Below are 24198 nucleotides of genomic sequence, written 5' to 3' on the forward strand. Positions count from 1 at the left end.
TTGCTGGTGTTTTTTCATGAGAACAATTTGTTACGGAGGGCACCCATCCAATGTTCAGGGATGCCAGTGCACCTGCCAGTTCTTCTCATGGTACCCACAAAAGCTATCAATGAAAATTCCTGATAAAGGTGCCTTTCCTCCCCCCTCGATGGGGTGGCATGCCTGCACCAATTCATGATTCTGTCTCTTTTTCTGCTCTCTTAGATGTGGCAGCCATTGCACGAAAGCCCCACAGCAGTCATTTTATGGTGTGCCATGACTCTGCAGCGCCATTTCATGACTGGTGCTCATGGCACTTTCTCAAAGTTCAAAATGCATCCACTGGGTCAAAAAGGTTGGAAACCTCTGAAACGAGGAGATAAAGGGGGATTAGAGCCATGGTCTATTTACAGGAGGAATGCTGAGGCTGGGGCAGGCTAGTACTTCCCTTAAGCTGATGGTGTAAACTAGCATCAGGGGGGAAAGCACAAATGTTGCTTCTGTTGCTTTTAATATTCATGGCACTGCATCTTGAACTGTTAAAATGCTCCGTAAACACTTGATGTGCCTCTGAAATAGGGGTAAAATTGCATTTTCTGCTATTTTAAGTATGGCAGATTCTTGGAAGGTCAGTCATGTAATTGTGTTTGGAGTGGCTTCTGTGGCATTGATTAGAATTCATATTGAAGGATCATTAAATTGTGTATGTAGGCAATTATTGTGTAGTGGTTTGGCATGCCACGGTGATAATGGAAAACTAGAATTGAATCTTGGTTTTATCTTTCACATTCTTATTTTTTGGGGGGAGGGCATGCTAAGAGCAGTAACTGTGCTCACAAAATACTTAAATTTACCCCAATATATTTAGTTGAATGTAATTCAGTTTCAAATCAGTTTTAATCTTTGATTTATGTTTATAGCAGGGACTCTCTGAATCACGGCTTTGCTTCCTTAGAGTCCAGTTCTTCTGGAAACTCTGCACTCAGCTTCTGAGTTTGCTTGATTATTCAGTGTGGCTTTTCAGTTGCATGCAGCTGGGATGGGGCCAAGATGCTTAACAAGCCTTCATGGCAGCCGTCTAATGTATATCAAATTATTGCACTGCTGCAGCCTTGTCTTTAAGGATCCAACTAGTTGCAACATGGCAAATTGAAAGGGAGGGTTGGCAAATTGAAAGGGAGGGTTGGACAGTGGCAGGAGCAAAGGGTTAAAAGCCCCCTTCTGCATCCCCTCACCTTACCTATTAGTTTTGGGGGGGGTTTTAAGTAAATCAAGCAGTGCACATGATGAACATTACATAGACTGAGGATGTACTCTCCACATTGATCTGCCAAATCTGTTTTCCTTGCAGCTGGCATTCTTTTATTGAAAGTTGTCATGTAACAAAGCATTTCTTAAAGCAGCATAAATTTGGCTCTTCTGCCTTGCTTCACCAGTTCAATTTTGCCCCCACCCAGTCACTGTTCATGCACATGGTCCAGGCAGAATGTACTCTTGGAGCGGGATATATAGGCTTTGAGTGCATGATCTAGTTGCAGGGTACAGATCATGTGTTCAGAGCCTTAGGCACACTAGGATGCAGTTTTGCAGACTCCTGTACAGAAGCTGTGGTCACTGTATGGCATCCCCCTTGTGTACATATGCAAACAGTGGGATCATTGGAGCTTGTGGGAAATGAAGCCTGTGTCTCACCGACATTTAGGTACAAATACATTAGTTCCATACTATTTTGCTTTTAAACAATGGTTAGTGAATTCTGCAAGTTTCAGACATGGTGATTACAAGAATTTTCCTACTAAGGAAAATTCACTTATAAATGACTACAGTATCTAAGTCCTGTTAGCCAGAGCATTCAGTATCCCACAGAGACAAACCAATAGCCTGCTGAAAAGCCTACAAAAGGCATGGAGGAAACAATCTTCTCCACTGCTGTGACCCATCATACTGCTTCTGGATAGGGAGGTTCTATTTAGCCATCAATTGATGGATGGATTTTACCTGAGCTAGTGACCATCCATACACTCATTCTGTCACTAAATTGTGAGTTGTGTGAAGAATTGTTTGCTTTCGTCTGTCCAGAATCTGCTGCCAGTCAATTTCATTGGCTGGTTTCCTAGTTCTAGCAATATGTAAGAGGTAGAAAGTTCTCTTAAGCAACGTTCTGCTCGACTTCTCAAAGCAAAAAATAAAACCTCAAATCCAAATTATAGCTAGGGAAACTGTCGTGTTTCTCCTTTCGTGCCATGCATAAAATATATCAGACTTGAAGAATCCCACTTGTTTTCCACTGAAGCTTCCTATTTTGGCTTTCACTCAAGTAAGCCTGTTGCAGTAGAAAATAGTTACCTTTTCCCACCCCCACCCAGCTGGATCTTGGGATTTTCTACCCCTTGGTAACTGACCTTCTTTTATTGTTGCCTTCGAAGTTCCTTGCTCAGTTGAAACTCATGGACTACAGCTTGCTGGTTGGAATTCATGATGTTGAGAGAGCAGAACAGGAGGAGGTTGAATACGAAGAGAACGATGAAGAGGAAGGAGAAAGCGATGGGGCTCATCCTGTTGGAACGCCTCCAGATAGCCCAGGAAATACACTCAACAGCTTGCAGCCTTTAGCTCCAGGAGAATTCGATCCAACCATTGATGTTTATGGAATAAAATGCCATGAAAGTAAGTATATTTAGACATGGGAGATATTTCAATTCTTGCATCAGTCTCCGAGTCTCTAGAAGGAAAGAAAACTCCCACCAAAGCAAAAAAGCATGATGCCCAATTATCAATTGCTCATCTATAGTAGGATTTTAAAAACTTTTTGGAGGGGGGTAAGGGATCTTCAACGCATGGCTCTGATACATGTCATTATTAGGTATTGTCTGAATACAGTAAAAGCAGTTCACTTATAAATGACTACAATACTGCATTAGCCAGCTATATTGCTAAATGCTACAGAAAGATAGAGATTCTGAGCTGGTGTCTTGGATAATGACTGCACAGACATTGGACAGTTCTTTACACTGGCAAATACACCTTGCTTGACAAAAGAAACAGAGGTTCTCTGTTTAGATTTTTACATTGTGCTGTGGGCAATATACCTACCAAAGCTGATATAGAACAACAATTAAAACATTTTAAACAAGTTGAAATCTTACTACACACTTAAAATCCCCATCAAACAACCCGCAGCACTTACTACAAATAAAATTGCAAAGTGTGGGAGTGAGAGAATTCAGCCAAAGGACAGGGTGAAAAGACGAGGTTTTAAGTGGTGGCAAAAACTCATCATGGTACTACAGATTTTTTTCTTCTAGTCTATATACGTGGAAGATTAAAAAATGAGCATTTTATCTCATTTTTTAAATATTCTTGTAGGTCACCTTGATGACCTCAGGCTATGAAGCGGTTTATAAATGTGTTAAAAAAAATTCAAAAGCAAATTTAAAATATTTAAGCAAAGTGTTAAGGTCCTTACAAATTCACTCCTTCATCCAAAAACTTGAAAACTGCAAGTTATGGTGTGGAAGTTTTAATTCTGCAGTCACTTTAATTGTGCTTGCTTGCAATTGCAGCAAAGTGCACCCACACTTTCCCCTCTCTCTCCACTGATAAGTGTTATCTATCTTTCTTACCCCTTAATCAATTACCAAAGAGTGAAAAGATTTCTAGGACTCACATATGCTCTTTGACGTATGGTTTTTAAGACACTATTAGAGGGGCAAAGGTCTACCACCAGAATAACTTCCAACTTGCTTCCACAGAGTTGCTTAATCTCTTGGCTACAAATATGTGTATTATTTTCAGTACTATGAATTTCTTTCACAGATGCACCCAGGAAGGAGGTATACTTTATGGCCATCATTGATATTCTTACTCATTACGATGCAAAAAAGAAAGCTGCCCATGCTGCAAAAACCGTCAAACACGGCGTAAGTTTCATTGATGTATATATTCCAACTTAGTCAGTTATGTTCACGTAACGGCTGGGCAATACCTGGTTTTCAACTTCGCAATATATCACCAGCTAAACACCGTGATATACTGAGATATCACAATGTCTGAAATAAGGATGGAGCTATACAGAGGCTGGCTTCACAGTTTTTCCCACACTGTGATTTTTGCATAGTGTGCTCTCTCTCACACACACATCATGATTTGTGATATTTTGCCAGGTCAAAAATTATAAAACCAATAGCATGATATGGACTTCAAAACCAGTATAATTATTATTATTATTTATTATTTATACCCCGCCCATCTGGCTGAGTTTCCCCAGCCACTTTGGGCAGCTTCCAATCGAGTGTTAAAAACAATACAGCATTAAATATTAAATATTCCCTAAACAGGGCTGCCTTCAGATGTCTTTTAAAGATAAGATAGCTTCTTATTTCCTTCACATCTGGTGGGAGGGCGTTCCACAGGGCAGGTGCCACTACTGAGAAGGCCCTCTGTCTGGTTCCCTGTAACCTCACTTCTCGCAATGAGGGAACCACCAGAAGGCCCTCACCGCTGGATCTCAGTGTCCGAGCTGAACGATGGGGGTGGAGATGCTCCTTCAGGTATACAGGACCGAGGCCGTTTAGGGCTTTAAAGCTCAGCACCAACACTTTGAATTGTGCTCGGAAACGTACTGGGAGCCAATGAAGATCTCTCAGGACCAGTGTTATGTGATCCTGGCGGCCGCTCCCAGTCACCAGTCTAGCTGCCGCATTCTGGTTTTGGATCATATACCAAGATATCGCCCAGCCCTAGTTCAACATTAGAGATCACCAGCATTTTTAGACAAGTGGCTGCATTGCGAATTTTGAGTTCATGCTGGAGGAGCCAGTCACACCTGCGGCATTTCTCAGATAACATGAATTTAGAGATACAGCCGCCCTCTGCCACCACCGCCCCCCAACAGCCTTATGCTTACCATGGGAAGTCAGTCATGACTTGCTGGTACTGATAGGGGAGATCACACAATATTGAGTTCACACAAACATAAACTGCTGCTCAGGGGCGCCATTTTGAAGAAAATATTGGGGAGAGGGCAGACAAGAATGGTGATATGGAAGGGAGGGTGGGCGGAAGAAAGGATGGCAGAAAAGAAACCTGAAAGTAAAAGGCAAAGCTCTGGACAAAGATAACTATGAATCAAGCTGGAAAAGAGTCAGAGAGGTAGGAGGGGCTTGGATGACTGGGTAGCACAACTTCAAGAGTCATCACTTGCAAGGCACTGGCACTCCCCCAGGGTGCTTTGTTTTAGGGCAGTGTCTGGATTTTTACTTTTGCTGTCCTCCTCCTCAATACCATGGTTACCATAGTGTGTGTTTTGTGACATGGACATCATGAACGCATCTCCTGCCACAACAAGCCAATTGTTCTTAAGCTGCGTCTTGCTTTTTCAGGCTGGTGCAGAGATTTCAACAGTGAATCCCGAACAGTATTCAAAGCGGTTCTTGGACTTTATTGCCAACATCTTGACGTAACCTAATGTTCCATTGGACAGATACAAGGTCTGGGAACAGCAGCAATGGCTACAAGTGTGTAAGGGATAAAAAGCTTCTTTTAAAAGGAACTCTCAAAGTGCTATCTTGCAGAAGGCAGCCCCCTTGTTTACATCTGCTGGCAAAGATGACTGACTGGGGTGAAATACTCGCTTTAACAGCTGCCTGATTTATGCCCAGCATAGTTCTAGCTATTTCTGATGCGTGTGTGCGTGCGTGTGAGTGTGTGCAGAAACAAATATAAATTAACTAATAATAACTAAAATAGATCAGCTTCTTACTCGGTGTGCATTGCAACAACACTCCGTGAATACTAGCTGAGCTGGAATGAATGGTTAGAGGTGGGTGGGGAGGAAGGCATTATATGCATGTTAAGTTCTACAATATTGGTGTCGAAACTAAACTGTGGATCAGTTTATGTTTTGAGCTGAGAGGTGCAACACAGTATTTGGTGGCGATGATGACTAGGACCTTACTGCAAATGTTACACTTAACTACCCTGCATGTTGGCACTCTTTGAAAATAGAAACATCATAAGCTCCTTATGCCGGAAGCTTTCCTGTTGGCACCTTTTTCATTTAATTAAATTGGCCCATTGCAACAGGAAATAAGTCTTCCAGCAATTCAGAGGTCTGGCTCTTGTTTTACCAAAATCTAATGTCATAATCATGCTGTGTGTTCTTTGCCAAGGGTAGACATATTTTGAGGGAGGTGGAGCAGGAACATTAAGACTGTTTAATTGTCATGTTACATGAAGATTTTACACTGTATGTTTATCGTATAGGAGCTGAGTGTACTACAAAGGAAATCAATGATGCTTTTTTGGAAGAAATCAATCATTTTGGGCAATAATAGCATTTTCCACCACATGAACAAAGGAATAGGAAAGTCTGTTCACCTGTAACTGATCAAAACCGAGACATTTAAATGCTTACATTGTGCTGTTTTTAATATTTTATTAAAATATTCTTTTTTTAAGCCCTAAATTTTACTGTTTACATTAATAGGAAAACAGGGATGCTTTGAGTATGTCACAGTATGTGAATCTGAAGTTTACATGTAAAGTTATTTTGCAGTACAGATGAAGTAATTTCTTGAAGTATAATATGCAGTAATGTACCCAAATGCATATTCAATTCACCTCCATGATAGAAAATATTTTTGCAGTCCATGGTGACAGGTTGTTTTGAGGTTACTTTATATGGCATTTTTATTACCTAATTAGCTCTGTTGCTCCAAACAATGCTGTGTTAATTGATTTGCCTAAAATTATGTTGTCGCCTATAACCTGTTTTGAAAAACCTCAGATCACTTGGGGGCGGGGGGAAGGTTCCAAACTTTGAGGACGTCAGAATTAGATATGCTTAAAACTACTATTCTCTACTTATTACACTGTGCTAAAATTGTGCCTTTAAAAAAATTATATGTTGAAACAGACATTCATGGGCAACTCAAAAAATAAACCACTCTCTCTCTCTCCCACTCTGCAACGTAAAGCTTGTTCCACAAATTCCAGGTTGCCTTTTCCACTTACTTAATGTCAGTTCTGTTAAGCTTGCAGCTGAGCATAAATATGTATAGTTGGCTTCAGAGAACTCTGATAAAACATAAGCTGATCTTGCTCTCATGCAGCCAAAGGCAATATATCCTTGTTACACTGTACAATATTTCAACAGGACTGTGATCATAGAATTAGAAAGGACTGCAAGTCCAACCCCCTGAAATGCAGGAATCTTTTGCCCAACATGGGGTTCAACACCCCCCCAGACCCTGAGATTAAGAGTCTCATTGCTCTACCAACTGAGCTATCCAAGGCTGTGTTACCTTTTTAAAAAACGTATCTAATTCGGTTTTATTTTCCCACCGAAGATAATGAATCTTAAAGAGTGATGGGATTCTCAGTTATTAAAAGCAATCTCCTTCCCTCTTGCTTTTGACCCACAACATTCTTGGATGCTTTAAAAGGCCCTGTTGCTATGCGAAAACAGATGGATGTTGAGATTTACACTGACCTTTTAAGACCTTCTATCCACAATAAGTTAACCCAAACTGCTGATCCTTTTTGGCAACTCTCTCTTTGTGTGTGGGGAGAGGTCCATAACTAAGTGTTGGAATACCCACTCTGCCCGCAAAAGGTCTTCAGTCCAATCCCTACCATCTCTGGGAAAGATGTCTGAAACCCTGGAGAGCGTCTGCCAGTCCGTGTAGACAGTACTGAGCTAGATGGACCAGCGGCCTGGCTCAATATAAGGCAACTTCCTATGTTGCATCTCATCAGTGCTGTTGTCTCCTTTCCCTCCTGCTGTTTGGGCATACTTCCCAGCCAAGCTATTAGTGACTGCGAGGCAAAAGGCACAGCCCCACATCGGTTTCTCACCACCTGAGTTCTCCTTCCCCTTTGATATATTTATAATGTTAATGACCAACTCGTTCCTGTAGTGGGGTAGGAGAGCTGAAAATAATGCCCATAAGCCTCCTAGAGAAAAATATATACACCAGGAGGCGTAGTTTGATCATAGCAGCTAGAGGGATGTGAAAATTTGTGACCCAGGCTTTTTAGACTCATCTACCCCATGTACTATCTGATACGAAAGGGGCACATTGGTTGCCAGATGTGACCTATGTTGGCATTATTTTCAGCTATCCTGCCCCACGACACTGTTCCTCAATGCAGATGGCGGTACCCCCTCTTTAAAAGTCAGCTGTTCCAAATCTGGATGGCAAATTTCTTTAGTAACCGTAGTTTGTCCAACATCTTGGAATAGCTGTAGCTTCTGTCTTACTGAGGCTCCAGTTTGGGATAGATTACAAAAACACTTTTCAGGTTGATGCAAGGAATGGTTGTCAAGTCGTTGACAAGGGGTAGGTCATGCACTTTCCACACACGTCCTACTACCCTTGAGAGACATTACTTTGAACAAATTTTTTTGGGGTTTCATTTTCTGTTTTGTGACGTAATAGTCTCTGAAATTCCCAGTCACTGCAAACGTACCCCCCAAATGGACGGCGCACCATTGTAAGTTTATAGAGCTCCACCTAGCTGAAGAGTCTAAGGAAAATGCTTCACCAAATAAATGGCCATCTCTTTTCTCACCTGAATCTCTATTGGTACGATTGGATGTATTATATATACTGTATACTTGGGTGGACTGTCACAACAAATGCTACCACCAGTGACTTTTCAGGATTATAAATAAACTTAACTAATTTCTACTGTGCCGCTAGATGTGTCTCTTCACTTGTTGTGCTATTATAAACAATTCTCACCACCCCAACCCTGTGCTAGCAGGTTTCCCAGCAGATCTTCCTTAATGACCTGCATTGCAATTTGCTGCCTTGTATCCTGTGCCTGAGTGTGCAGCTAGGGCAACAGAGGTACCTTACTAGTCCTAACAGCATGTTGCTTTTCTCCCTTTTCTCTCGGGTGCCACAAGCAACACAAGTGTTACTTAGTTGCTTCCAAACATGATAAACGTTGTGTAGCGTCCTTGTTTGTACGCCACACTAAACCAAACTATGATTTGCCAGACCTGCGCAAATATGTGGCATCTGGAGGGGACCTTGCACCCCTTTTGCTGTTTCCCAGTCCGTTTTGCTTGGGGTAACAACTAAAGTAAGATTTGGCTTAGGCCTCATCCTCACTATGCATTTAAATTCTGAGTTTCCTGGGAAGGGGGGATTGACTGTTAAATGACTGAGAACTGCAGCTTGATGAGCGGACCAGGGGGTCTCCTAACAACTCTCTGCACCCACAACAAACTACACTTCCTAGGATTCTTTGGGGGGAGCCACAGCTGTTTAAAGTGGTATCATACTGTCTTAAGGACATCGTAGAGATGGGATCTTAGTTTGTTGTCTGAACCTAGAATCATGGTCAAGATACCATATTTTTTGCTCTATAAGACTCACTTTTTCCCTCCTAAAAAGTAAGGGGAAATGTGTGCACGTCTTACAGAGCGAGTGCAGGCTGCGCAGCTATCCCAGAAGCCAGAAAGAGCAAGAGGGATTGCTGCTTTCACTGCGCAGCAATCCCTCTTGCTGTTCTGGCTTCTGAGATTCAGAATATTTTTTTCTTGTTTTCGTCTTCCAAAAACTAGGTGCGTCTTATAGAGTGAAAAATACGGTATCTCTTCCTTAACCATGGCCTATAGTCACAGGTTGTCTATGGTTAGAGATCATCCAATGTGGTCTGGAGTCTCTGAATGTCACACTAAGCCAAAAGTATCTGTTTCCTTCTGTGCCACACTGTGCTGAAAGGATGGAGAAAGGAGCAAAGTAGGTGTGAGCTCCTCTCTGAGGCCCAGCATCTTTGTGTGCTCCCAGTTAGTCATAGTTTGGCTTACCATCATGTGTGAACCAGGCCAATGTATTTCCTTTTTTTTTTTTTTACCGATTCATATTCACAAAGCTTTGTATCTTTTTGTTTCTTTTTCCCCTGCTGGCCCAAACATGAGCATATTGGTCTCATCTCTTGCCACTTCCTTGCTTTGTCTTTCTGCCATTTTCTACAACTTACCCACTTCTCCCTCTTGCTTAATTTTCTCCAATTTTAAATACAGATCCAGTTTGGAGCCGTTCCTCTGGAGCCATTCATTTGCCAACTATTCTGTAAATGAGTATTTTGTACATTCCATCTAACTGAAAAATCAGTTCTAGGTCAATATCTGTTTATGGGTGAAGGTTGTATCTTGGACTGACTCCACCATTTCTATATCTATACACTGTTTTCTTTAGACATTGTTACCCTGACACTCTCAAAACATGTTCTTGATCTACCAAGTGCCTCTTTCTATAAAAAATGTTCCTAGTCTCATTGATAGGGTTGCACCAGTATTTCTTGCTTAACCTCATCTGTGGCACAGCTGGATGCTCCGTAGACTAGCCTTCTCCATCCAGATGTTCTCCAGATGTTTGGGTTATAACCAGTGCTTTTTCTGGAGGTACTTAAGGGTACACAGTACAGTCGTACCTTGGTTTTCGAACAGAATGCATTCCGGAAGTCCGTCCAACTTCTGAAACATTTGGAAACCAAGGCACAGCTTCTGATTGCGCAGGCGCACCGGAAACAATAGCGGAAGCCGCATCGTACGTTTGACTTCCAAAAAAAGTTCAAAAACTGGAACACTTACTTCTGGGTTTCGATCGTTTGGGAGCCAAAATGTACAAGTACCAAGGTGTTTGACAACCAAGGTAAGACTGTACCAGTACCTTTTTTCCCCAAATGTTAAAAGTGTGGCACTTTAACAACTTCATGGTGAGTATCGGCATCTTTTTTTCTACAAAAAAAAGCACTGGTTATAATTCCCATTATCCCTGAATGGGTCTGATAGCAGCTATAGTCCAAAATGCACTCCTTTATTTCCAACCCATTGCTGTAACAAGCAGGATTGTAACTTTGCAATTCATTCACCATTCTCACCATGAGCAGAGCTCTTGACTTTCTGCCAGAAATAATGTACCTTCTGAAACTAGGTTGCAATCTTAGTGCTGTCTGGTTAGTCCATAATTATTTACATAAAATGCACAACCAATTTCCCTTCTTGAAGTTCCTCTTCTCCTTGTTCAGTCTCTACTTGGGCAAGATGTTATCTGCTCCCATGCTCAAAGATAAATATTTTGCCCTTATGGCATCTGGGCATAGGATGGAGGAAAATGCTAAGAACAGTGAAAGTTGAATACAAAACCTCACTTCCACCACCACACCCCAAGCTCTCTCTGCGTACTTCTTTGTGCAAACACAGCACATAAATTGACTTTGGTCTCTACAGCTTCAGCTCGTCTGTTTTTTGCCTTATGGGGCCTATAGTTGGGAGTCCTGCATTTACACTGGTTCCCATGTTTCTGTCTCTGCTCACACAGTATTTTTGCAAATACCGTACTTTGCTATTCTATCTCTCAGTAGTATTAAAGATGCAAACTAGTATTTGCTGCAGTAGCACACTCTGTCCTCCAGACCTATCTTAACACACCGTTATAGACAGACAAAAAAGCTTATTGCAAGACTTACCAATCCTAGAGTTCTTCCTGCGGCAAAGGCGTTCAGGATTTCAGGATCACCTGAGAAGATACACAGGGCTGCATGCAACTCCTAAGGATGGCCCAGTCCTTTTTATGCCTGTTTTGGACAGAAATCCAAATGCAAGGGTTATATTCCGTATGTGATTAGTTACATCTATATGGTAGAATGCCATGTTATCAAATATGTTGACCTGTCTGCAAGTTTTATTCAAAATGCTGGTAAGGGACTGAGGAGCCTAAATAAAGCTTAGAGTTGATCTACCCTGGTGCTTGAAGTCTTCATGGGCAATGGGAGCTTAACTCCCTTCCTAAGGGAATGCAGTGGTCCACAATTCTGCCACCTTAGTTATCTGACAAGGTAACAGGCTTATTAGAAGCCACAGCAGACCCAAGTCTCACTCCTAGCAGGCAGAAGCATGTCTATGAGAAGTATAGGTCAGGTTTTTCTCATACCCACCCCACCATGTCGGCCCAGTTCCTATAGCCCATCTCCAGGATACAAGGCTATCCTGAATGCTTTTGCCTTGCCCCTTCTAGTGATGCTAAAAGTTCTGTGCTAGTATGCGTACAATCGTGCATTTTATGTATTTAAATTGATAATTGTGGCTTGGCTTGATTTATTTCTTCCTTCATACATCCACACTTCCTCTGGCACGACATGAATGTTTTATTTCATACGATAAACAGTGGTTTCTAAGGTATGGTGAGAATGTAAAGGAACTAATAGGGCACTGATAGGAGGTACACGTTACAATAAAAGAGTAAATATTCCATTGTGGCCAATTAACATATGCTCTTTTTTTTAGAATTAATTACATCTCCCCCCCCCCCCCCCGTAACAGTCTTTGTCACTCATTACTGTTAAACTGCTCAGAGAGGGTGAGGACAACTCACTTTGTACCTCCTAGTTCTAAAAGCACATTCCAGACATGAGTAAGGCTTTATAAAATAAAGCACTTTGATTTGCTAGGAAAACCCCTTGTCCTCTTTTCTTTCGTCTCTACCATGTGTTCAGTCATTTCTGCCGTTTTATTTTGAGTGGTTTTAATTGGCAAACATGTTAATCTCAAAACCAGAAGGCTGCTTTTTATTAAATTTGATCTTGACATCTAGATTTGTTTCGTAACACTTCTGTGGAATGACATAAGGCAGGAGACAAACTTGATCCCCACTGCAAGTTCCTAAAGAGAAGCTTAAGAGAAGACCTTCAACTGTAATATGGAGTCCTCCACCCATCAGGCCAGCTAGAGAAGAGCTTTATGTTCATAGTAGCTGGATGCATTGTATTGCTGCTTTGCAGAGAGAGGAGTGGGGGCATTACTTTCTGGCTACGCAGACATTAAACCTGCAAAGATGGTGGTGGTGCTGCATTGATGTCATTCTGCTTCTGGAGCTAAGTAGGCCCAGCCCCTGTATGTTTGCCTGGGTGGGAAACCCAGTGGGAATCACACAGAAGCTGCCAAGTATAACAAACATAAATGGCTAAAACTGCAGAGACATGCTTCTTCAGTATCCGACAGATGGAGTACGACACTCGAGAGAAGGAAATCTTATTTTAAAACTCACAACTTAAAAAGTTTGCAAAGTAGTGGGATGCTGTGGCAAGAAGTCATGGCTAATAATGCAATGATCTAAATGAGCAGCTGGCACTTGAGCGCCGCAGCCTGTAAATGTTTATATGTTTAGAAAAGTGAAGCACAATGCCTACATTTTCCCATACTAGCCTGCCCAGAAGAACGTAAGAGGAGGCTGTGCAGTCGGGCCAGTGGCCCAGCCAGTCCGGCATCCTGTTGTTAACAGTGGCCAACCAGGTGCCTGTGTGAAGCCTGCAAGCTGGACATGAGCACAAAAGCACTCGGTCCACCTGTGATTCCCTGCATGATGCCACTGTGGCTAGCAGCTGTTGATGGGCTCGTCCTCCGTGTATTTGTCTAATTCTCTTTTAAAGCCACTGAAGTTGGTGGCCATCACTGTCTCTTGTGGAAGTGAGTTCCATACTTTAACTACACACTACATAGAATCATAGAACTGTAGATTTGGAAAGGACCATCTAATCCACACACACACACAACCCTGCAATGTGGGAATCTTTTGCCCAACGTGGGAATTGAACGCATGACCCTGAGGTTAAGAGTCTCATGCTCTACTGACTGAGCTATCCCAGATGCATAAGTACCTTTATTTTATCTGTTGTGAATCTACAGCATTCAGCTTCATTGGATTGCCCACAACTTCTAGTCTTACAAGAGAGGGTGGGGGAGAAAACTTCCCTCTATCCACTTTCTCTATGCCATGCATAACTTTATAACTGTATCATGCCATCTCTTACTTGCCTTATCTCTAAACTAAAAAGTCCCAAACGCAGCAACTTTTCCTTAAGAGAAGAACCTTTCCTTGAGAGCCAGTGTGGTGTAGTGGTTAAGAGCAGTTGACTCGTAATCTGGTGAATTGGGTTTGATTCCCCGCTCCAACACATGCAGCTGCTAGGTGACCTTGGGCTAGTCACACTTCTCTGAAGTCTCTCAGCCTCACTCACCTCACAGAGTGTTTGTTGTGGGGGAGGAAGGGAAAGGAGATTGTTAGCTGCTTTGAGACTCCTTCGGGTAGTGATAAAGCAGGATATCAAATCCAAACTCTTCTTAAGGGGAGTTGCTCTGTCCCAGCTCTACATAATCCTCCTGAGTTGCGACGGCCAGAACCACAGGCAATATGTTCCAAGTGTGTTCGCAGCTTAGATTAGCATAGAAGCACTACTACGAGTATTTCCCCCACCCTTGTAAAGTAAAAGATCTTGAGGAGTACACTGGATCTTGTCAGCTGGACTTCAACAGTGCTGTGAAATAAAGGTTTGTTTTGGTTTCATGCACGTAGATACTGCGCCTTTCAAGCAAATGGTTTCCAAAGAAGCTCTCATCAGAAAGAAACAATAATCAAAATTAGCCCAGATCCTTACAAAATCAGACCTAACTCAAAACAAGTAGGATCAGCAGTTAAAAGCAGCAGGTTAAAGCATTTTAAAAACTTTTTTTAAAAAAACCCCTTGGAGAATTAAAAAAAGGGTTAGACATCAGCTTCTTGGGGGTAAGCTACCGTTGTCTGAAACAGGATACTGAAGTTGATGAAATGCAGAGTTGGTTTGGTAACACATTTGCTTCTGCCACCCAAATGATAGGACATAAAACAGACCCTGTCAGGCCTGCAACAAATTGCAGACAGACAGCTACTCACGCCTGCCTATGTATTCCTAGGAGATGCCTCTTTCCCATTTGCAGGCAATGCTTATGTCTCTCTTACGCCACAGATACCAGGCAAAAATTATTCCATGAATAGATGTTCTCACCGTGCATTGTCCTGACGGACAAATTTGGGTCACAGCTACTTTAGGGGAAAGGTCGTGGCCCAAGGGCACAATGCCTTCTGTACATGTAGACGGGTCCCGTGTTCAATCCTTTACAGTTCCAGCTTCAAGGGGCCCTGGTCATGGCAGGGCTGTGAAATAGCTTTTACCCTGCCAGCCAAGGATGACATTTTGTAGGCTAGAGGGAGCAGTGGTTTGATAAGCCATGGTAGCGTCATAGGACCATCTCTGTCCTGCCAAAAAAAAAGGGGGGGGGCTGAGGACGACAAATTGGGGAAAGGCTCCAGGCTAGATCCTTTGGCATAACCAGACATAGCTAGGAAAGAGCTGTGGAACCCTGGACAGCAGCTGCCAGTCTGTGATGACAATACTTAACTAAATGTCCCAAATTGACTCAGTGATTTGATTGCAGCTCTTAAGGAAAGGGAATATACTGCTGTATTTTATTTTACTTTATTTTTTGCTTTTTTACTTTAATTTTAATGCATTATTTTTCCTCAAAGTCCTTTTGAGTCCCTCTTCTCTACCCCACAAATCCCATTAGTGTATTTTTTACAGTGTTGGGAAGATATCCCACTGAGAACAAACATTTAATCTCTTCTACGGTTCCATTACTTGCTTATTCACCCATCCACTTCTGAAAGAGGTTTACGGAGCACTTTTAAAGTAAACCTTAGCATGTTACAACCCTGAGTACTGTGGTAACTTGCTAAACCTGACTGCCATAGCCACAGATGCTCTAGGAACGACGAAAGAGATCTGGGGGTGGGTGGGGGGAGCGAAATGGAGCTCTGATGCTGGACTCCAGTTGAAGAGCGAAACCTCAAGACTGCACTTCCTCCCCAAACAATGCTGACACTGAGCTGCAAAGGAAGCGATTTCAACTGACTTAATGTACCCAAATGAGACCTGACGGATGGACTATGACTCAGTGGTAGAACGCATGCCTTATAAGCTGATGGTCGTGGAGTTCAATCCCTGGCACCTCCCCTTATAAGGGTCAATTAGTAGGTAATGAGGAAAACCTCTGCTTTAGAAGCTGAAAAGTAACCCAGCATGGCTGGTGAGAGTTATACCCCAGCACCTGGTGAAGGGGACCGGAAAGCCTACAGTAAATAATACTGCTCCAGGTAAACTACCGTATTTTTTGCTCCATAAGACGCACCTAGTTTTTAGAGGAGGAAATGGGGAAAGCCCCATTTTGGGAGGGATCAGCTCACAGTTATGCAGCTTCTTTTGCAAAGGGGAAAAGCCCCTTTTTTGAGGATCAGCTCAAAGTCGTTGAGCTTACTTTGCAAAGGGGAAAAAATCCTGTTTTTATGGGGTTCAATTCACAGTTCTGCAACTTCTTTAGGAAAGGAAATGGAGCCGTTTCTACAGTTTCCAGACAGATAATCTAATCAGCCAGTCACATGTCGCTGGGGAAACAAACAGCCTCCGTCTGCGGAACATTCAACAATGGAGGCCTGGGCAAGGGGGCAGGGCCAGAAAGGGAGTCAGTGATCGACCACACATTCGCTCCATAAGACGCACAGACATTTCCCCTTACTTTTTAGGAGGCACAAAGTGCGGCTTATGGAGTGAAAAATACGGTAATACTGAGCCAGGCTGCCAGCCGCAATGGCTATGCTCAGCCTATCCAACTGGAGGCAGTAATGCTTCTGAATACCAGTTGCTGGAAGCCACAGGAGTGGAGAGTGTGATTGTGCTTTGATCCTGCTTCCTGGTTTCCCATTGAGGCATCTGGTTGGTCACTGTGAGAAGAGGATGCTGGGCCATTGCTCCTGATCCAGCAGGCTATTCCTGTGTTCTTGTGAGCAATGGCCTGGCTGAGTAGGAGACAGCATCTTTCTGTTTCTCCTGCTTTGTAATCTATACATCCTCTGCACAAGTTTACTCTGATACGAATCTTTAACCTTCACTTTTATTGTGGCAATTTAGGGTGGAGCACCTAAGGGGAGCTTGCATAACTTGACAAGAAAGATTTGCTTTTGCTGCGAAAGCTCACTAAAGTGAAACATCCTATCCCGTTGGTCGGTCTGGGCTTGAAAACTTGGATCACTCTCTTTTGTGCAGGCCAAGCCTTTGATCCATTGTTCACTCGAGCCATATATCTGAACTGGTGCACGCAGAGCCAGAGAGGCCTGGAGGCTTTTTCAGCCATTGATATGCTTTAAAAGGAGAGCAGCCAGGATGCTTAGCTTCGCTCATTTCCAAAACAACAGCTATCACAACAAACGGCTGGCCTGCTCCAAGAGCTGTTAAGTCAGTTAAAAGGGTTCTGTTAATAACTCTTTCTTTTCCCACCATACAAACTGAAGCACGCAGCCAGGCCAGGTCTTTTGACAGGTCAACTTCACCTGCTGCAAATAATGCAAAACAATTCAGTACAGTGGAACCTTGGTTCTCAAACTTAATCCATTCCGGAAGTCTGTTCCAAAACCAAAGTGTTCCAAACCTAATGCACGCTTTCCCATAGAGAGTAATGCAAAATGGATGAATCCATTCCCGACTTTTAAAAACAACCCCTAAAACAGCCATTTAACATGCACTCAAAATGGAACCATGGAACCCAAAACAGAAGTTTTGGCACTCAAATCAGAAGAGGAGCACGTTTGGCTTCCAAAAAAAGTTCACAGATTGGAACACTTTGCAGTGTTTGGGTACCAAGGCGTTTGAGAACCAAGGTACCACTGTATAGGGGGAATGTACATCTGGAGTGGTTTTGGCCTTACCATCAGCTTGACAAAGACCAACATCCTGGGTCAGAACATCCCCAGCACTCTACACATCAACACTGGTGACCACATGCTTGAGGTGGTAGATGATTTTGCCTGTCTGGATTCCAACATAACCAACAGCCTTTCCATTGATGCTGAGCTAGACCAAGCGTACTGGCAAGGCAGCTACAGCAATGGCTCACCTCTCCGAAAGCATATGGGACAATGTGATTTTAATGTCCAATACCAAGATGAAGGTCTACCAGGTTTGCGTGTTGAGCACGCTGCTTTATGGAAGTGAGTCGTGGACAACTTAAACCTGCCAGGAGCGATGCCTGAATGTGTCAGGACAATTTTGGGCATCACATAGCAGAACAGGGTGTCAAACAAAGATGTGTTCTCCCAAGTCCACATTCCCAGCATGTCTGCACTTCTATCTCAGTGATGCTTATGCTGGCTTGATCATGTACACAGAATGGAAGGCGGCAGGATTTGCAAGGATGTGCTCTATGGGGACATGGCTTCAGACACCAGGTCTGTTGGCAAACCAACTCTGTTACAGAGATGTCTGGAAATAGGACATGAAGGCTGCCAACATCAACCCCGCTGTGTTGGAATCCCTTTCAGATGACCTCAGAGCCTGGAGACAATCACTCAGGTGATGTATCCACAACAGTGCCCAGAGGAGGAATGACTGCTGCAAGGAGTGCAGAAGGAAGAAACACATGGTACATCTGCATCAGCACAACTGGACCCCTTCATCTGCCCCGGCTACAACAAAACATGTCTCTCCATATCAGTCTCTACAGCCACAGCAGGTGCTGCAACCTTCCAACAGTTAGACTCTCATCTCCAAAGGCACACTCTTCCATCGTCTCCCGAGACAGATGGATGCCAATGACATATTGCAGGGGGACCCAGTCATTAACTATGTAACAAAGTTGAGGAAAGTAATAGAGATGGTTTTCTTGCTCTAAACAAGCTGGTAGCTTAGAAAACAACAACCGTGAGAGAGAGAGAGAGAGAGAGAGAGAGAGAGAGAGAGCGCACACACACACACACACACACACACACACACACACACGACAAACATACCCTTTCATCAGAGATCCTCCCAAAAAGCAATCTTTGCTGACACTTTCTTGCAACAGATATAAACAATCTACTCAGCAGTTAAGAGAGAGGCAGTTAATAGGTGTAATCATCTGAGTCTGAGACACAGATTTAAAACTGGTTCATTTTACAGCAGGAAACCAATCAGGAAGGAAATAGCTGGCTCCTTGCAGTGGCGGCAGTGCCACTACCCAACAGTGAGATGTCCCCAGTATGACAGCACAGATTGAGCTTTGGTAGGAGATGGCTACCAGCTATTGTGTTTCAGTCAGCGCTAGCAGCAGTGTCAAGACTGTCAGTGTTTGTTCTGCCACATGGGGCCATCTTTCTGCTCCCTTGCATTCCGTTTGCACTTCAAACCAGTAATTAGTGCCAATCTTCTATGGTACGTTGCTCAGAATCCCTCTTTCCATCTCATCTCCTTGGCAGGCAGTATGGCTCCTATGACCTTCAGCCCGTGTTGGGAGATGGTACACTAATGTGTGACGTGGTGTATGTCACTGTATTCAAAAGCCTTGCCCCCGTCATGCAGCCCACGCCTATTGTTTTAGCATCTTTGTAAGCCAAACATGAGAGAGGAGTTCAGAGGCATCAACAATTCAAACAGTAAGAGGCACCCTGGGAAGCGCTTCTTCAATCAATATGCATGGTAGCTTCTTTATTTGGGGGGGTTGTTATACTGCCAGTCCAGCGACTCAACACTGCCACTAAACTTGTAATAAATTATCCATCAACCCAGTGCTTTTGAAAGACATTTTAGAATTGTTCCCACCATTTTCTACATAGGCCCATAGCCAGAATGCTTGTGATGAGCAGTCAAAGGGTGGGAAGGAATCCTTGCAAAACATAAAAACAGAAGGCCTCAATTATTACATTAAATATTAATACAGTAACATTTTATTTTATAATACTTTTTAAACCACAACAACAACAAGGGCCTGTTGCTTGTCAGTCAGGAGAGATGAGCATCCCTTTGCTCACCCCTGGGAAGTTCCGAGTGAAGACTCACAAATGCTTGAGGGATTTGCACACATTCCGTATGAAGGCACACAAAACACTCACCTTTGCCCCTGCCCTTTCCCTTGCTGCCACCCGCTCCAAACAAACAAAAATCACATAGAGGCTCATCTGAGGCAGGTGAAAGTAGAGGTTAAGAGTGCCAAATCCCAGTGGAGCATCTTTTTCCAAGTAGCGGTATCATGGTACTTTAAATGTATAGTGTGAATGTGGCCTTGGACTGGCACTGTTTAACCCACCTTCACTTAACTACCTTGATTGATCTAGGCAGTAAATTCTACACAGGAGCTTTCTGAGGCCAGATGCAAAGGAAGGTGACTGCTTGGGATACTAGGGACCGCGATCAGGATTTCGCACGCCTGACCAATTTGCTGCAAATCCTTAGACCCTTATACTTCCATCTGAGAAATGATTTGAGACTAATTTTAAATGCAAGTGGTTTGGCTTGTGGCTTCTGGTTTGCAGCCATGATTTTCAGACTTCACGCCACAAATTTGAGAGATCTGGCAGTAATCCAACTGAATCAATTAAACGTTCCAGAAGGATGCCTGGGGGGAGCTCGGTGTCAAGCAAATTTCACCGCATTCAATACAAATTAATTCCAGAGTAAGTGTCTTGAGTATATTCAGAGTCCTAGTACAAAAACACACGTTAAGAAAACCCGAGGTTAGGACCCCTTTGTACTGAAAAGTCCTTCCTGACTCTCTTGGTATAACGCAGCTGACAGCCCTGCACAATGCTCTCTGCGCAGTTTCAGTGTGTGGGGTTTATTTTAAAGTCCTTATTTTGCCTCCCAACAGAGGGAGAAGGCTCAATACTGATCAGCCTTTAGGGAGAAATGTTGAATGCAACCTTTTTAATAGAAGGATCATCAGTGTGGATCACACAGCTTTTCAGCTTACTTTTCTGTGAGATTCCATATTGCTGATGGAGTTTATCCCGGTGTCATCAAAACAGCATCCAGGTTTATCTCCTCATATCTTGCTTCTAAAGCACTATATTTGTATTGATTTTTTCAAGGAGTTCCATGTAGCATTTCATCTTACAAGTTCTTGTAAGCATGTACGTAACCCTCCCCTCTTTTTCCCCCTAGTTTTTTTGTGGGGGTAGCCAGTCCACAAGATTTGCCAGCTAAAAGCATGAGGTGAGCTCTGAATTAAGGACACCGTCTCCTCTCCTGTCAGGAAACACAGCCTTCACCAGCCTGGTGCCCTCCAGATGTTTGGGACTACAACTCCCATCAGCCCTTGCTAGTATAGGATTGCACCAGGCTGGGGAAGGCTTGCAGCAGCATAGGTAAGCTGCAGGACATCACAAGCCAAAAAGAGGGGGGGTGTTTTTCTATCCCCCACCTTTCTATCCAGGTCCTCAGAGGGCATGCACCCTAAGTCTTGGAGGGGTTGAAAGGACATTATCTACAAGGGGACTGCTGGATATAGAGACAGGTAACCTCAAGCTCAAGGGCTGAATGTGTGTCTCTCTCGCTCTTTGGCCCTCAGGACACTGGCCTTCCTCTGCACCCTCCTCAATTGATTTTACCTGGCGGGGCTATGATCATTGAACTGTTATACAGTGGTACCTCGGGTTAAAAACTTAATTCGTTCAGGAGGTCCGTTCTTAACGGTTCTTAACCTGAGGTACCACTTTAGCTAATGGGGCCTCCCGCTGCCGCCACACAATTTCTGTTCTCATCCTGAAGTAAAGTTCTTAACCCGAGGTACTATTTCTGGGTTAGCGGAGTCTGTAACCTGAAGCGTATGTAACCTGAAGCATCTGTAACCCAAGGTACCACTGTAATATGGAGAAATGTGTGTTTATAGAAACCTCTGACTTCTGCTTGGCCGCAGTGTTTACCATGGTAAAATGGTCACATCCATTGTTCTACTCATTTTTGCCTCTGGCTCTGCCTGTCACTCACATGCAGCCACTGGACAGTTCCCCACAAGGAAGTGTGGCCCTCAAGCTGGAAAAAATTCCCCACCCCTGCTTTGCAGTGAGAATCTATTACTGCTGGTTGCCCAGGGCAGGAATGAATCAAACAAATATTGTCCTCCTTAGCAACTTCCTTTCATCAACACTGATGATGCCAAGACTGCCTACATCCATTCTCCTCTCTGTCTCTCTCATACACATGCCTAATGACTTTGCTCTGCTCTTCTGTTGCCCTGTAGGCAAGTCTATCCTGCGCACGATCCTCAAACGCATCACAATATTATCTGCCGAGTCTCCACCAAGTTTGTAACGTATTATAACTTCCTTTTTGTATTCCCCACCCCACCTCAGGTCCTGTAAACCAGCAAAGTTCCAATGTCTACAAAGACGTCAGTCAGCTAGCATGCAGGAAAGATACTGCTATGCTCTTCTTGACCTGGGCTACAGAGGACTTTTATGGGGATGAGACTGAAAACCGCAAACCATCTACAAGGGCCTAATTACAAAACTGCAATTGACATATAACAATTTTCTAAAACAAACTTTAAATACAGCGGTTTCCCACATGCTGATCTATGTCCTTTTGCAGACAAGTGAAACCTACAATTAATGATCTTTTGTTCTTCTTCCTTTACTGCTAAAGCACTTGGAACAAACTACTTGATCTCTAAGGTATCCTGTAAATGACTGTTAAATCAGTTGCTTTTTTTCTGCTGTTGCCATCTGGTTTTCTTTATAAAAACTGGAACACAAAGGAGCTATGTGGTCCACTGCATACCTGTACATCTCAGGATATTTTTGGCTCCAGTTTTATCAAACTCACTTCAGGTTTTGCTGCAATTGTTAGCAGCAAAATTATTCCAACATACCACCTCTAACAGTATATACTACAAAGTTTAAGCAAAATCCCTGCAACACACAAATAACCTCGTTGCTTGCGGAACTGCACTATGGATGAAGCTTGGTATGGCTTTCAGTCTAGGCATTTATTTGCTGGTACCCTGATTTGGCGGTTCGAATCCCTGTGACGGGATGAGCTCCTGTTGTTCGGTCCCAGCTCCTGCCCACCTAGCTGTTCGAAATCACGTCAAAGTACAAGTAGATAAATAGGTACCACTCTGGTGGGAAGATAAACGGTGTTTCCATGCGCTGCTCTGCTTTCACCAGAAGTGGCTTAGTCGTGCTGGCCACATGACCCGGAAGCTGTCTGCAGACAAACACCGGCTCCCTTGGCCTATAGAGCGAGATGAGCGCCGCAACCCCAGAGTCGTCCACGACTAGACCTGATGGTCAGGGGTACCTTTACCTTTTTACCCTGATTTGTAGACCATGTCTGCACTGCAGGTCTTTCTTGGCCCCCAGAATCTGTACCACTTCAGAAGGCAGGTTGGGAGTTCATTACCCAATACTTCCCTGTGTTGCAAGTTAGCTTGGCAGGCAATCCTTGTCTGGTCTTCTTCCTGCTAGTTTTCTATCTTTTTATTTTTTACACTGGGAACCATTCAATCATGCATGCTTCATCTGAAGTGGTGAAATCCCAAGACAGCTACACCATGCAACTTTCCTTAATACATGTTAGGAATTAGAATTCTGTTTCAGGGCTCACTTTCCCATTATAATATCCAGTGAAGGTTGTCCACACACACCTGAGGGATAGAACTAGACCACTGTAAACTATGGTATACAGATATTAAAGGTTACTGCTTTTTAAAGGACATATTCTGGGTTCTCTCCTCAGAGCCAGGAGGGCAGATAGTAAAGACAAATCTTCTGGTGTCGTCCAATCTCACTGAAATCAATGGTTAAATTACTGTGGGCTTTGGTTTTTTTCTGGAATGTACCCTTTTACTTTCCTGTTTTATAAAATACTTAGAATAATTAGACCAGTAAACACTATGTTATGCTGCTTAGGCTAACTTTTCTTTACTAACTTTAATTGGGGAAACGCACATCTTGTGTGAGGTATATTTGTGAATATGGCATTGCCTCCATTTCTTTGTCATGGGACCTAAAATATGCAATTGAGCATGCAACAAATGGCATCAGGGAAATGAGCGCTTCTCTTCCTCTGGTCCGATAAAGATCACTTCCCATCCCAGGGAGAAAGGACACATTTGCATTTATCACTTACAGTTCATTGTCCAGGAAAATGCTGTCACAAACGAAACAAAAGCCATCTCACCCAGTCCAAATGTGCCTGGCTTTAGATTTGCCTTATCTAATTGCATACAGCAAGATCTCTAGCCTGTGTCATGGCAAAAGACACGACTGTCAGTTGAGGCAGGTTTGGGGAACCATAAATGTCAATGCCTAGCTTCTCTTCTTTTTGCTGTTTTAAAGGAATCTCCTTCTACCGCTCCAAACAAAGAGGCTACAATCCACCCACTCACACAAATCCACTGAGTTGAATGGGACTGGAGGTTCTTCTTTGCCCAACCCAAAACGGCTCCACCTAAAAAGTGGTCCTGGCATCACTCCTCCATGGTGGAGCTCCCTGTTCTGCTGACCAACAGGATTCTCACCACAGCCTGCAGAAAGTGTGGAAATTGGGTCTTCAGGGGGCTGAGCCAGGCTGGGATCC

At 43.4% G+C, this 24198-nt stretch overlaps 1 protein-coding gene and 1 long non-coding RNA gene across 5 annotated transcripts in view; one reads left to right on the forward strand and one right to left on the reverse strand.

Moving 5' to 3' along the window:
- PIP4K2A (phosphatidylinositol-5-phosphate 4-kinase type 2 alpha) overlaps nucleotides 1–8683 on the forward strand; it is a 182652-nt gene extending 173969 nt beyond the window's left edge. For all 3 annotated transcript variants that reach the window (XM_080974505.1, XM_080974506.1, XM_080974504.1), the window contains 3 exons: nucleotides 2406–2646; nucleotides 3796–3899; nucleotides 5361–8683. In XM_080974505.1, the coding sequence (XP_080830631.1) occupies nucleotides 2406–2646; nucleotides 3796–3899; nucleotides 5361–5441 (426 nt within the window). In that variant the 3' untranslated portion in view covers nucleotides 5442–8683. The remainder of the gene's footprint in view (nucleotides 1–2405; nucleotides 2647–3795; nucleotides 3900–5360) is intronic.
- Nucleotides 8684–9410: 727 nt separating this feature from the next.
- LOC308459314 overlaps nucleotides 9411–24198 on the reverse strand; it is a 31827-nt gene continuing 17039 nt past the window's right edge. For both annotated transcript variants that reach the window (XR_013977992.1, XR_013977993.1), the window contains exon 3: nucleotides 9411–11574. This is a non-coding gene — a long non-coding RNA (uncharacterized lncRNA). The remainder of the gene's footprint in view (nucleotides 11575–24198) is intronic.

This window comes from Podarcis pityusensis (assembly GCF_964106645.2).
Source record: "Podarcis pityusensis genome assembly, chromosome: 12".
Classification (NCBI taxonomy): domain Eukaryota; kingdom Metazoa; phylum Chordata; class Lepidosauria; order Squamata; family Lacertidae; genus Podarcis; species Podarcis pityusensis.